A 14,195-nucleotide genomic window follows, 5' to 3' on the forward strand; every position below is an offset into this window, starting at 1 on the left:
CGTATGCAAACCTGGTGAACACCTATAAAAAACGTCTTCCTACTTCCAGCAGTTGCCATCAAGGGTTTCTGCACCAAGTACTAAGTCGAGTTTTCCGTTGGGGATCAAATACCTTTTTCTCTTAATGACATGCAAATAAATTTATAACTTTTATATATTTTGTGTTTTTTCTTGATTGTCTATCTCTCTCTCTTAAAATGAAACTACCATAAAAATGAGAGAATGTTCATTTCTTTAGAAGTGAGCAAACTTATTTCCCCTTCTGTATATTCCTTTACAGCACTAGATGCTCATAATAAATAAAGCCAAAGTTTCAAATGATGATATGAGTATGTGTAAAGGTAATCTGTGAGTCAAAGACCTATGAGCTGCTTCACACTATCCTAAATGTTCAGCTTCTGACACTCTTTTTCTATTTTGTATACCCCTGCGTGAATCAACACCGCATCACGGTGGAGGGTTTTGTGCAAGATTTCATGAGCTATGGCCAACTTGCCCCTGATACGGTCTCCCATGTCTCCCTGGTGGTGGGGCCAAACAAAGAGTGGTTCAGCAAATCCGGGTGAGTGGAACAAATCAAGGGTCCAGTGTACCCTGCCTGAGCATGGTTACTGAGGTCCTACCATCAGGGGAAGTGGTATTCTACATACACCGTTGACAGTGGAGATGGGACACTCCTGACTTCGACCGAGAATATAGTTAGGAAGAACACCTTTAGGAGATCCTCAGTACCATGCCTTCTTTACTGTAAGCATAGTCTGGGGAGGAAGTGGAAAAATCACCCATCACTGGTGTTGAAGTCGCTGATGTAGTTAAACAATTGAAAATGTTAACGTAGGTTTTTTAACAGCAGGATTTAAAGGAATTTGTTTAAGTAACACCACCCACATAAAAAAAAATGTTACTCAAATGAAAGTGTATTCACAGCAGTATTTTTATTAGTTTGTAGAAAGTAGTACAAATGCACAGACATAATGAAAACAAAAAAGGTATGTTTGTATGTAAATATTCTTTGACAATGAACATAAATAGGGTAGTGTAATACCGAGAACCAGAACTTCCTCCTCCAACAGAGAACACAATTCCTAATCAGCCTTTAAAAATAAAAAGAAACACATTATATTTGTATAAAATGTTCAAATGTAAGACAGAAAACTGCAGACCAGCTGGAAAGATCTTAGAGGGAAATAAAATCTACTCCCTTAACCATTAAGATGCTCCACAAAAGCCTGTGGTTGTGGTATAAAGCTATTACAACTGATTATTTTTTTAATCTTTGTATTGTTTTGGTTAAAGGGTCAGTGCAAACTTCTGAATTATATGGTTGAGAAATATAAACGAAAGCTATGATTGGACACCAGTGAAATACTTTGGATGGGAAGAGGACTTTTCTGAGTCTGTACACCTTCCCTGAGCTTGAAATGAGTCATCAAATGAATCAGTATTAGTGGTGGATCAATGTCAAAAACCTTCAACCAAATTTCAAAATAGCTGCAGAAAGTTTAAAGTTAAATTAGCAGAGATGGAAACTGACAGCACAAATCATTTAATTGCAGGAATAAACAATGGCCTTGTGCATTTTACTGCAAGATTTTGCTGTGATTGAGACATGTTGCACTTAGCGGCAAACAGTATATGAACATTTGCTTGTCTGGGTACTTTCATGTTGTTTGGTGTCAGGCTGAGTTTATGGTCAAACTTACTCTCTGCAGGTCAAATAAATGGTGCCTCCAACTCTAATGATATATGTACACATCTACTTTTTTGTGCTAGGTATTGCCAAAGTCCCAGTGCTGGGACTTTGGCAATACCTAGCACAATGGGTGAGCCTTGAGACAGTGATGATAACCCCAACTAACACCTCTGAGATAAACTGGAAACCCAGCTGTGACCACAGACATATCAGCATCTGTTGTGTACCAAACAGGAACAACTGTCAAATGGATAGTGACAGGTGTGAAGGGAAAAGCGTGATGGAACAAAGAGTGAATGCTCTTGCAGCAACATAATAACACCCATGATTTTGGATTTACATGTTTAACAATGACATGTCGGCAAGACTGATGTCCACAGTTAGTTTAACAGTTGCTTCATAGTCAATTGTGTCATTGGTCTATTTGAGATGGAGAGAGATAAACCAAATTCCATTACTTTAAAATAGCTCAGAGAGGAATAAACTGGCTAACTGCTAATTTGCATCCAGGCTATATCTAATGCTAACCTCTCAAGCAGAGCTTTAACCTGCTTCACTATTAGTATGGTTTAATTTGTCCCGCGTTAAAACAGAGCATCGACCGATAACAGTAGACACCGAATTTCAGGTACTGAGGGGGGAACCCAAAACTACGCACACCTGGTTGTGATGGACCACAGTTAGCCCGGGCCTTTGTGATAGGATAACGGACACTTCCATCAGCCAACCAGCCTGCATCACAGTGGTCCAATCCCATCAGTTTCCATGCAGCATACAGCTGGCCCACTTTGGCAATCTGACTTCCATCACTGGAACAAGCCTGGATTGCTTCAGTGAAGTTGAGCTTGGTTGTGTTCTCTAAGAAGTAAACTGTCCCTATCCAGAAGAGAATAATCATTGAAGAAACTGTAATGACCTGGAATTTTTAGATGTAAAAAAATGAACTCAAACATGCTCATACTCACCCTTAACAGACGCAGCGAAGCAGAAAGCGTCATATCGGTGAAGGACACGGTCTCGTTGTCCATAGCTCCGTAGACCAGGAGCCAAGTTCTTGCCCCCACAACCATCACGTGGGATTGTGATTGGATACTGCACTGTACCATCAGCCAACCAGCCAGCATTACACCAGTCTAGCCCCTCCTCCCATGCTGTAAAGAGCTGCTCAAATGTAGCCAAAGTAGCATCCTGATCCTGGCACTCTTTTTGGGCCCTGAAGAAGTTATAATGGTAGCGTCCTTTCTGAGAGTAGTAAGGAAACACCACACCTGTATGTGAAGGAACAATGTATTACAACAGTTTCTCAATGAGTACATTTCTTTTTTAATTCAACATGATCAGAAAACCCCAAAATACAACTCAAATAATGCTCATGTCAAATCTTAAGTATATTCTGAAATGTAGAGTTCAGAAAATCCTCTTTTTTTTCATTTATGACTGGTAAAAAAATAAAGTCAGCATTTTTCATTTTTGTTTTGCAAATTTAAAAAAAAGAAGATTGTTGGATGGAAATAGGTTACATTTGACTCCCATTTATAAAGTGCCATTTCACATGAAAACACCTCCAAGTAGGGTAGTAGTCCCCCACAGCAGTCATCAACAACACAGAGTGGGCATATTTCACCCTGGCCTCAGATGTGGAAGTGCTATTTCTCCCCCACACACAGCTCAAGCTGGAGCCTATCATTTGATTATGCTAAAAAAAAAAATCATATCATCTATAAAAAGTAGAACTAAGATCCTGAGACAAGACACCCTCCGCAGCATGACTGTGCCTTGACAATGTGACAAAGGACAGGTCTTGTGGAGTCCAACATGCACACAGCTATACCACAAGTTTCACGGGAAATGTAGGGTCACCAAAATACATTATTATATTCTTAAAATACATCTACAAACAAGAGCACCTTATAGCCTATAAAGCTGCTATGAAAAATAAATCCACTTATTCATTGTCCTTTTACAGTGAATCCTCTCTTAAGCTTTCACTTTGTTTAACAAGTTAACGTTTATCACAAACTTTGTCTGCATAAAAATAACAAAACTGCAAGTCCAATCTGATACTAGATACTAGATGAAACTAGATACTGTTATTGTTAATCTATTTGATGATTTCAAATACTATGATGTCTCTGGTACTCAGGGCTGTTGAAGGCCCTAAAATAATATGCATAATCTGCTATTCTATGGTAATGTGATTAATTAAATATTTGTTTTGCAATATGTACTGTTGGAGATCAAACAGAACTTGATACTGGGCTCAGATTTTAAACCCATTTATTGAAAATTGCTCATTCAGCATATAAGACTTGGGCTTCATTTCACTTATTTTGTACATTTTATATGGTCCTATGGAAATGTTTTCAAATATAAAATCAATTCATAATTTAGGAAACAAATAATAATTTACTTTTTTGCTATTAGAAGTACCATTATTATTTGGAAGCGTAGAGCCTAATCCAGCTATACGGTAGGGTGAAACCATAGAGAGGTCTCCATTCTAACACAGATGATTGATTTGATTGATTTATGATTTTATTGAGTTCAGCTCCCTCTTGCTCTTGGAACCAAAAGTCCACAGCATTTTTTGTGGCCCCCACAAGAATTAATCCAACCTGACTCACGTTGAGGCCCAAACTCAAAAACAAAAATCTTACCCCGTAGCTCCAGATCCACCGTCACACTGTCATCCTCCAGGCCATCAATCACTTCACAGCGATATCTTCCTGTGTCGTTGACCTGTAGCTCATTGATTACTAGAGACATGTCCCCTGGCGCTGAGCGTCGCAGGCGCACGCGGCCACGGAAGCTGCCGTAGCTGCGGTGGCGGCTTCCCATGGCAACCATAACCTCAGTCTCCTTGAAGAAGGCATCAGCAGAAACTTGTGGAGTCATGGTGTTGGCAGGCAACCAGGACCATTTGACACGGGTCTTGCGTGGTATAGTCAGTTCAGGCTCATAGTGGTAGTGACACGGAAGGGTGACAGTGCTCCCCCTAGTGGCTGACACTGAAGACTGAGGGGATTCCACGTGGAGACGAATCCCATTAAAATAAACTAGAAAAGTCAGAAGAAAGACAACATGTTAAAAGGCCGAATTAAAGCAAACAGAGCCAGTCTAAATGGAAGGTTTTTATCGAAATTTACCACCATCACAGCAAAATAAACTTGTACCTTCCCCCGTTGTCCTCCTGTATGAAGTCTATGAAGGTCAATTGTGCCTTCACCCAAATGGTTTATATTATTAGCCTGTATTTTACAGATAAAAACTATGATAATCAGTGCACAGTCGGCATGCATGTTTACCATTTGCCAAATTATTTTGAGTTTCATAGTAACAATGCAAATCTGATTAGACGATACTCAAGTCTGTAAAGTCTGTTTAGAGTTACAGAAACATGGATGTGTTTACCGAAATGTGGAGAAAAGAAGATAAAAGAATATCCCAAAAACACATGTTACATGTAACACAAACACACATCGCTCACTACTAACAGTATTTGTTTTGTTAGCCCTGGATGACTGCCTGTAAATTCATAAATTACACCTGCTTTCCCACATCCTAATTAGTTCCGACCAGCTGTGTGTTGATGCATGTACCACAGAATGTGTTAATCATGTCCACACAAACACACGGACAACCTACTCTCTCCGTGTCCATTCCCGTTGCTGATGTCCTGGTAGTGAAAACCATTGGTGTAGCCGAGGATCCTGCCCTGACAGCCCGGCAGCAGCAGGAGATACACGCAGGTGACCAGAAGGGGGCGCGGTAGACTGAGCATGGCTGCAGCAAAGCTCATTCAGCTCCTTCAGCTTAAAAGCTGTCGAAAATACCCAACAGGACTATCACAATTAAGCTGAGCGCCACAGATTAAACGCTCTCGAACGATCTATATGTGTCTGTGCTTGAGAAAGTTACACACTATCGGTTAAAACGCAAGTCAGAATAAATAAATAAGATTTATTAGGAAAAAAAACTGTCTGCGAAACACTTTCAATGAATTTGTGTAAAAGTACTCTCATTGATCCTTTCACATTTCTTGGCGTCAAATAAAGCAAATGCACAGACTGAAGAGACGGAAGAAACTTTCCCTAACAGCTCGGTCGTTAGACAAATGCCGACAAATCTCTCATCGTATTAGCTTAAACTTTCCTGAGTAACAGAAAACTATAAGCCTTCTTTTATCTTCACGAAAACATTAAAAGGTTTCAGCTCTGAAACCGGCTATGTCACCTTTATAAGTAAAGCCTTCTGTTTTACCACCTGAATAAAAGATAATGTTCATGGGACCAGTTATAAAATACAAAAATAATCCAAATCTCACTCACAGAAAAGCAGTTGTCCGCTGAACGTGTCTTCGCTTCACTTACTCCTCATCCTCTGTCTCTGCTCACCGGACCGTCCTACCAGCCAACCAGTCAGGGGGAGCGCGCGCCAACGTCACGAGCTGAGGCATCTCGAGCAAAGACCTCATCACCGATGAACCAATGAGATCGTCCTGCAATGGAGACACCGCCGCCGCAGCACGTCATAACTTTTTCTACCGACTCTGATGCGTCAACACAAGAGTGCCAAACTAATGCTAGTGCATGCAGCCTAGTTTGCCTTTGCAAGTGAGCCAAACTGCTAAATCCAATGCTCAAAAGCCTTTATTATAAAAGAGAATATCTCTGTGTGTAAGTATAGAGAAACTGTTTTCATATTAAATGGAAAATACATTTGGAAAGTTGGGTCAACTCAAGTGAAGTAATCGATTTTAAAATAAAACACGAATAAACATGTAAAAGCAATCAGAAGACTTCCTGGTTTAAAGCACAGAGAACAAAAACGGGTTTTAAAAAGGTTGGGATGTGATCGTGATTTACTACTGCAAAGGCCTGATCTTCACCATGTTTTAACTTGGACACCGTGAAAACTATGAGCATCTGTTTTGCAGACTTCAGTGATCTAATGGGAGTGTCCAGAGTTAAAAGACCAGGGCGTTGACGGGGTATCAGCCTCGCATGTTGTAATAAATGTGATAATATCCAACATTTTTTGATTGTAATCCCTTCATTGCACCTCTTAACTGCCCAGATTTCCTTCGGGGGTTTCAGTTTAGCTTCCACATAACTCCTTTCCTCCACTTTAAGTTTAATTTCGCCTATTTTATGTCCTAAAAGTAACAACTAGGCCACATTAATATTGTTAAAAAGAAATTTAAAAAAACAACCTTAGCTTTCTAAACTGCCTTGGATTAGGAGCAATATTGTAGCCTACTATTATAATATTTCTTTTTCAACTTAATTACTTTTAAATCAAGCTTCTTGCTTTATTTTTATTTTATTTTGTAGCATTTTATCTGTCTAACCTTAAGTAAACCTGAGTAGTGAAGCAGTTTTGCTTGAGAAAAGTTATCCAGTGAGCAGTTCAAACATTTTGACCATCTCACACAATTTCAATAGTAAAAGGTTGCATTAAACATTCTTATGTTTATGATGCCACATGGAATAAGATCCTAAACAGTAAATATGACTGCAGCACACACGTAGTGTACTACATCTTGCATACAGATGGAGCCTGCTATTTGAAAAAAATTTATAGGGGTCAGTTCAGTCCAGTCAACCTCTTTAAGACCTCACAAAAATGTGCTCAAATCCAACCAGACAAACCCAAAATTTAAAATAAAACCAAAACCTGATCTGTTATTACACAAATGTAGCTGTGTAATAACAGATAACAACTATGTTATCTGTTATTTCGCAGAGTTTAAGTATAGCTTGAAGACATTGTAGCTTCATGTAAGCATTCATTCACATAATCACAGCTAAAGTTTAGAGCAAATTCAAAACAGAGAAAAATCCTCAAAGCCTAATTAAAATTTAACAGTGCAGGTAGATTATATTTGTAGTAGTCAGTGCAAGCTCTAAAGAAAAAAATCCTCAAAATCTGGTGCCTTTAAAGAAGAGCAAAACAAATAAGTTATTTATATCTTATTAACACCTACAGACATGTAAAAGCTGCCTAGTCTCTGCAGTATTGTAAAATTAGTCATTGTCAGCTTGTGGATTCGTGTATAATGAGGCTGACAGAAAATATTCCATGCCATGTTTGGCCCTGACCTCAAGTAAGATGGAAAAAATATTGCCATATGAACTCATATTTCAGTCACTAGCTGAAACAAAAGGAGACATTGTGGGAAACAAGAGCAATTCCAGTTCTCCACTGAGGCCTGTAAAATGTGCCGCCTGAATATCTGAGTGAGGGCTGAAGGTGCATATGGAAGCTGCCCTCTTGACACTGCTACACGGTGAACCTTAAAACTGCCCTGGCACGACAGCACCATCCTCCAAATGATCATCCTCCAACAGAGTCCCTTCAAAAAAATAATCTTCTGCACGCAATGCTTTCCTCTGTGGGCAGCCCTCTGCAGCCACTGATGTTTTTCTAGTGACTTCACTAACACCCAGCCAGCATAACAGAAACCCAAGCCCGCCACTATTCCTGCAGATGGTGGGGGGGTGTGGTAGTGGATTTGGGGATGTTGAGGAAAAAGTTGACCCAAATCCCTGGAAAACATTAAAAGAATGGATTTTAATGAGTAAACAATGTACATGCTAGTCATACAATTTGTTTGTTTTTCCACAGTCGCCACACTGAGAATGACACCGAGGGCCAGACATATGTAGTTTAAACACACGCTTTCATTTTAGTCAAAAATGTATGTCTCAAAACTTTTTCACATGTAATTTGGTTCACATGAAATGCCCAGTACAAAAAATTTATCAGCTTTTGTGAAATACGGTTACTGTATGGAGAATGTAACCAAACCATATCCATTCAGATTTAAAAGCAATATAATTCAATTCAGTTTTTTTATACAGCTCCAAATTACAACAACAGTTACCTCAAGCTGCTTTATATTGTAAGTTAAAGACCTGACAATAATACAGAGAAACCTCAAAACAATCAATCAGATGACCCTGTGTGAGCAAGCAAATGGCGATTGTGGGAAGGAAAAAAGCCCTTTTAACAGGAAGAAACCTCTGGCAGAACCAGCTCAGGGAGGGGCGGCCATCTGCATTAATGTTTTTTATGTTCTTGTACGTGTATTTATTTCTAAAGTTTACATAGTTTAACTGTTATTGTACATACCAGCCACATAAGTTGTGACTTCATCAGTCTGAGATTGATTGTTGATGGCTTTCTGAAGCCTCTACACACCAATATCATTACAAAGTGTCAGAGATTTACAGTTAACAAACAGTCAGGTGAGTAAACAACACTGAGACACTTAAGATTGACAACGTGTGGCACGGGTGAAAAGCTCAGAGCAAATCACACCGAACTGCAGTATTCGTTTATTTTTATAGGTTACATCGTCAATATGCAAATATAATCACATTTCCTGTTACGCAGGTCCTGATGTCTGTCTGCATGCAAGCTGTGTGTGTGTGTGTGTGTCACAGAGTATGTGTGTTGCAGGTCAATTTCTAAGAATAATATAATGCAAGTCAACTTCTGCGGATATGTATTTCTGTGCTGGTCTCTTGTCAGTGTCACAGGGTCAGCTTCCTGTTTCTACAGAAAACTGTCTGGTGAAATATGTATAACATAACTTTTGAAGCATAAGCAAATAAAACAATAAAAACTCCCTAACACAAAGGTTCCCAGCTCTCTCAAAAATGCCTCCAGAATCAACCCCTTTTTTGCATTACTGCTTAAAGCTAACTAGTATACAAGTAAATGGTATACTTAACTGGTAAGATAAGAAAGTTACCATTAAGAAAGTGCACTTTTGTAAGTGGAGGAACATTAACTGGACAAATCAGAGTTTTGACTTGATAATGGACCCCCCAGGTCTGTTTGATGGCCATATTAGGCCCATATATACACTAAAAGGAGATAATATACTTTTGGAGTCCAAATGTTGTATATGAATTATCAGTTCATTCCCGCAATAAATTTTTTGTAATTAAGGTAATACGCACACACACACACAAATCGGTGTTATGGTCTCAGTGATGGAGAAAACAGAAGAAAGGAGGAGGTATTCTTTATTACCTCTAAATGGTACCATTTGTGTGTGTGCATGTAATCATTCTGTCTGTAAACATGATAGCTCGAAAAGTTTTGAATAAATTCTGATAAAACTTTATAGAGGTGTAGGGCAGAGTCATGTAGACAATCCATTAAAATTTGTTTTACATCCATCAATGTTTTTAAGGTCAAGCTAACGATTTATTGGTTGAAAATCGACATTGTCAACAAATAGAAAGTACAGTGTAGGCATTTAAAATATCATCACATTTGACCCTTGACCTTTAGTTCAGGATCAATAAATTGATCTGAAGGTCAACCTGATAATAATGATATATGGAGCTATTTAAGACTCTGCTTTTTACTACCATTGTTTGCATTGACAGCTTAAAATTATTTAGTACATGATAAATGACGATTCTATGCATCATGTTATTTTACAATGACATTATAGTTGATGTATGACATCAAATTACGGTAAGAAGTTATAACTGTTTCAGTAAATAATAATTTGACAATGTTAAAAACAGAATAAACTTGTGATGAAAAGCTTTTTTGACTTGATATTTATTACTGGACATTTAAACAAATTAACTTAACAATGAAATAAGTGTTACACATTCACTACATCCACATAAAATAACAAATAATTGTAATCAAAATTATGTGAAGTATATTAAAATGGGTTAGAACAGGCAAAATAACAAAAGCCTGCATTTTGTGCTTGTTTTAACTGGACTACAAACTTTTTTAAAAGTATATTTGATTACAACGCTCCTCCCTTAAAAGGAAATTCTTCCCAGAGAGCGAGCTAGCTTGGCAGATGTTTGTGCTCTCCAGGTGCTGGATGTTTTCTCAAGTCTTCAGAGTCTGACATTGATGTAACTGCTAATTTCTAAATTTTGCAATAATGTTGCGTCTTCTTCTCTTTTTCATGTAGCAACATAACTGAGATCAACGAGATTAATAATGGATTGCATTTATATAGCGCTTTTCTAGGCACCTAAAGCGCTTTACAATTCCACTATTCATTCACTCACTGGTGCAGGCAAACCACAGTTGCAGCCACAGCTGCCCTGGGGCAGACTGACAGAAGCGAGGGTGCCATATCATGCCATCAGCCCCTCTGACCAACACCAGTAGGCGGTAGGGTAAAGCGTCTTGCCCAAGGACACAACTACCAGGACAAAGAGAGCTGGGGGATCGAACCGGCAACGTTCCGGTTACAGATGAACTTCCCAATCCCCTGAACCACGGTCGCCCATAGACAAGACTTCTAAAAATCATGCAAAACCACAGATCTGTGTGACAGGGAAGTTTGACAAAAATGTTTTGTCACAAGTAACAGTCAGGAATTATGAAATATATTTTACATACTTTTACAAAACCCTCTTTAACTGCCCTTTTAGAACTTTCAGAATGTCTACTGTACATAAAAGAAATGGTTTAGGTGCACAAAATACAAATGGAGGCATTAAAAGGTATTCCTGTATAAAACATAATGGCAACATTAATGACCTTAACCTTCAAGCTCAGTTGCTTTAGTGTTATTGATCCATTCTGTGAGAATCCCAGCATGTTAGCAAACCACTTAATTGCTTTGAGACATTTGCATCGAGATATTTCATTTCAAACCACAAAGGGCAGAGAATAACCAGAGTCACACTTATTGTCTGGGAAAAGAAAAGTGAAAGGTTTGCCACCAGTATTAGGATATATGGAGAACTGTGCCGGAGAACAACACACAGCAATCCATGAAGTTTTCAAGAAGCATACATTTTCACTTTGCGACTTTCTAAGAACTCACAGACATTTCAATGTCAGTAGTGAATTTATGTATCTTTGCTAGCTATTCAACTGCAATAATATCACAGTCATGGCTGATAATCATCTAATGGCAGAAATCCCAGATCCGGATCACCAGGAACATTTCCTGTGGTTTGCCCACATGCCAGTAAACCCTCATCCTGTTCCTCCTCCTCCTCCCTTCTTTCCAGCCACAAACCAAACTACTGCTTGTTGTATTTGAGACAGTTATGTTATTACTCACGTTACATTCACATTATTGCCCAATGTCATGAAATACTTTTTTTTTCTAAATTTTCACAGGTTTTTCATATTTGTATGTTCCCCCCTATAATAGGGCTTTTTTGTACTTATTTCAAGCTCGCACCGTCCTGATTTTTCTACCATTGCCTTCACTATGTTCATTACCATCAGAAATATACTCTGGTTTCAACGTAAATATTTATCTTGGGCTCAAAAGCGGGGATCGGTTTCTTTATTGGGACTGCCGTTTTATAGTGTGCAATAACAAAAAGTGAATTTCTACCTCATCTGTGAGGCTCCACAGTGGGCTGCTTCAAGGAACAGCACACAAACATGAACTGAATGACAGCAAGCAAGCAGATGTTAATAAGCCTCAGGTAGAGGGCACAAGCTTGAAGGACAAAGACCACCCACAAATATATGACATTAAATAAGGTGACCTTAAAGGGATTGTGAAAGCTACTACAAAATGTGCAAACAATGCCACGGTATACTCTGTCAACGATGTTACAACATCTCACACAACAACTCATGTTGAGCAAGAGTCATTCATCTTTTATAGAGCGTGAACATACATACTTGCAATTGTTGGGATTCTTTCAGTCTGGACCAAAAAACACAGAATGAAACTGACTAACACTGGCACCCAAAAGCAGCTCCAGTGGTGTTTCCAGATAAGTGTTTTGAGATCCAGGCTCAGTATTTTCTCAGAATGACATTTCTGGATTCGTGTTAAGCAATAAACTTACTTAGCTCCCAAATTAAATCGAAGCTCCTTCAGTTTTTAGCAGCAGTCCAAACAGTCATCAATAAGCTCCTACAATCCAGCAAACCTCTCCTCAGTGTCATGCTAGCTCATGCAGCCCCCACTCTCAGCCAGTGTGACAGACGTTTCCCCTCGTTCTATGTGTCTCTAAGTCATTATCTCAGTGTGTTTGAAGAAACCAAAACAGTGCTCTTCCTTAAAAAAAAAAGATGAAAGGTTTTAGCCTGGGGCCCCAAATGCCATCAGCCCCTGTGAAATGCTGGGAGACTAAGGCTTTTTCTGGGGTATAATTTCAGCAAGGCATCAACATTCAGGCCCAGAGGTGAGCAAAGCTTGGACCCAGAGCTCCGGGAAACAACATGAAAGAGAAAAGGACGGCTGTGTGGGTTTAAGTTTGTGGTGTTCGATGGAAGAGCCAAGGAGATGATGGTGTCAGTATGAGCAGTCACGCACTGTCATTAACAGTGACTGCTCACAGAAAGGGACCGTTAGTCACAAGAGACGTGTGTGAGAGACGGTTTCAGTGTGACTGTAGTGATTAGAGACGAAGGCTTCAGTAAAAGGTCTGACAGGAGACTGAAGCGCAGGGCTTAAAGTGAGTTTCCAACTTAATTAATAGATAGAGGATAAAATGAACGGCAATAACAAATAAACACTACAATTTCTTATGTTTTTATACACACAAATGCAAAATCAGCGCCAATTAAACATAAAATGCCAAAATAAGGGGAACATCCCTGTATAAAAGCCCTTCATCACATGCCAAATAAATACCTTCTAAGATTTATTTTAGAAGAAACAACAAAGCTTTTCCACTCTTTATAGATAACACTCCCAGAGAAGTTGTCTGTGTTGTTACAGACCTGATTTAAAATAGCTGTTGTTTTCCAGGAGTGGATCCTTCCTCTTCAAACCAAATGCGGTGCCTCCAGTTTCCTACCAGCTTTGGCCCGATGCCATACTCAGCTTTTCATACCAGGAAACCAAACAGAGGGAAGTGGCAGCACAGATGCTGATGGGGAAGCTGCTAAGTGCTTGTATTTTCCAAGACAACTCAGGAAGATATAATTTACTTTCATTCCTAAAAAGTTGATTCTGTTCATCTGGACGTAGCGTTTCCTGATGAACAGAATCGACTTTTTGGGATTTCTTTATCTCCGTGATTGACCATGCATCAGGACAATGGACTTTCAGGTGTAGAGGATCTTGTGTTTTATGACCATGATAATGAGGATGTATGATGTTTTCTAATACTAAGGGGATAATCAAGACAACAACAAGAAATGCAGGTGATTTTAGAAAAGACCATCTTAAAAAAAAATAGGATGACATTAATAAAGGATATCGTCACACATGGAATTATCGCTTCACTGTCACTTCAGCAATTAAGATGTTTTGTTCAATGATGGTTCAAATATATAAATGCACCTTCAGGAATATTTGGTTAAAGGCCCGTTACCAAGTTTCACATTGACCAGCTGATTTGGTACCCATCAACAACCATCTGCCATAATACTGTCTGGATATTTGACCACTTCTCTTGACTTTTCTTGACCTTGAACTGTCATGGACCTGGTTTTCAAGCAAAACCAAGAGTTTTCAGTAGGGTTGAGGTCTGGGCTTATTCCACTTAGGGCCATTCCAGAATTTTATCATTAGCTTGCATTC

General features: G+C 39.0%; 1 protein-coding gene across 2 annotated transcripts; it reads right to left on the reverse strand.

Annotated features, from left to right (window-relative positions):
- Window positions 1–2,128: 2,128 nt before the first annotated feature.
- hapln3 (hyaluronan and proteoglycan link protein 3) lies at window positions 2,129–12,656 on the reverse strand. 2 transcript variants are annotated; one of them, XM_085412858.1, is made up of 6 exons: window positions 12,511–12,656; window positions 6,022–6,191; window positions 5,339–5,513; window positions 4,351–4,749; window positions 2,659–2,961; window positions 2,129–2,563 (listed from the first exon to the last, which is right to left on the reverse strand). In XM_085412858.1, exons 3-6 carry the CDS (start codon window positions 5,490–5,492, stop codon window positions 2,253–2,255), a joined length of 1,167 nt encoding a protein of 388 aa, XP_085268984.1. In that variant the 5' UTR covers window positions 5,493–5,513; window positions 6,022–6,191; window positions 12,511–12,656; the 3' UTR covers window positions 2,129–2,252. The 2 variants fall into 2 exon arrangements, with proteins under 2 accessions (XP_085268984.1, XP_085268983.1); XM_085412857.1 differs by having other exon boundaries at window positions 2,129–2,569; window positions 12,511–12,653.
- Window positions 12,657–14,195: the final 1,539 nt, after the last annotated feature.

This window comes from Rhamphochromis longiceps, linkage group LG7, assembly GCF_057381845.1.
Source record: "Rhamphochromis longiceps isolate RC_006_pf linkage group LG7, R_longiceps_female_GT1.1, whole genome shotgun sequence".
Classification (NCBI taxonomy): domain Eukaryota; kingdom Metazoa; phylum Chordata; class Actinopteri; order Cichliformes; family Cichlidae; genus Rhamphochromis; species Rhamphochromis longiceps.

What these genes read in the sequence shown, in the direction of transcription:
- hapln3 (XM_085412857.1), bottom strand. Translation starts at nt 5,492, where the DNA reads ATGAGCTTTGCTGCAGCCATGCTCAGTCTACCGCGCCCCCTTCTGGTC. An exon ending in GGTGGATCTGGAGCTACGGG is followed by an intron (nt 2,962 to 4,350) that starts GTAAGATTTTTG and finishes CTTCACATACAG; the next exon opens with GTGTGGTGTTTCCTTACTAC. An exon ending in CTTCGCTGCGTCTGTTAAGG is followed by an intron (nt 2,570 to 2,658) that starts GTGAGTATGAGC and finishes TCTTCTGGATAG; the next exon opens with GGACAGTTTACTTCTTAGAG.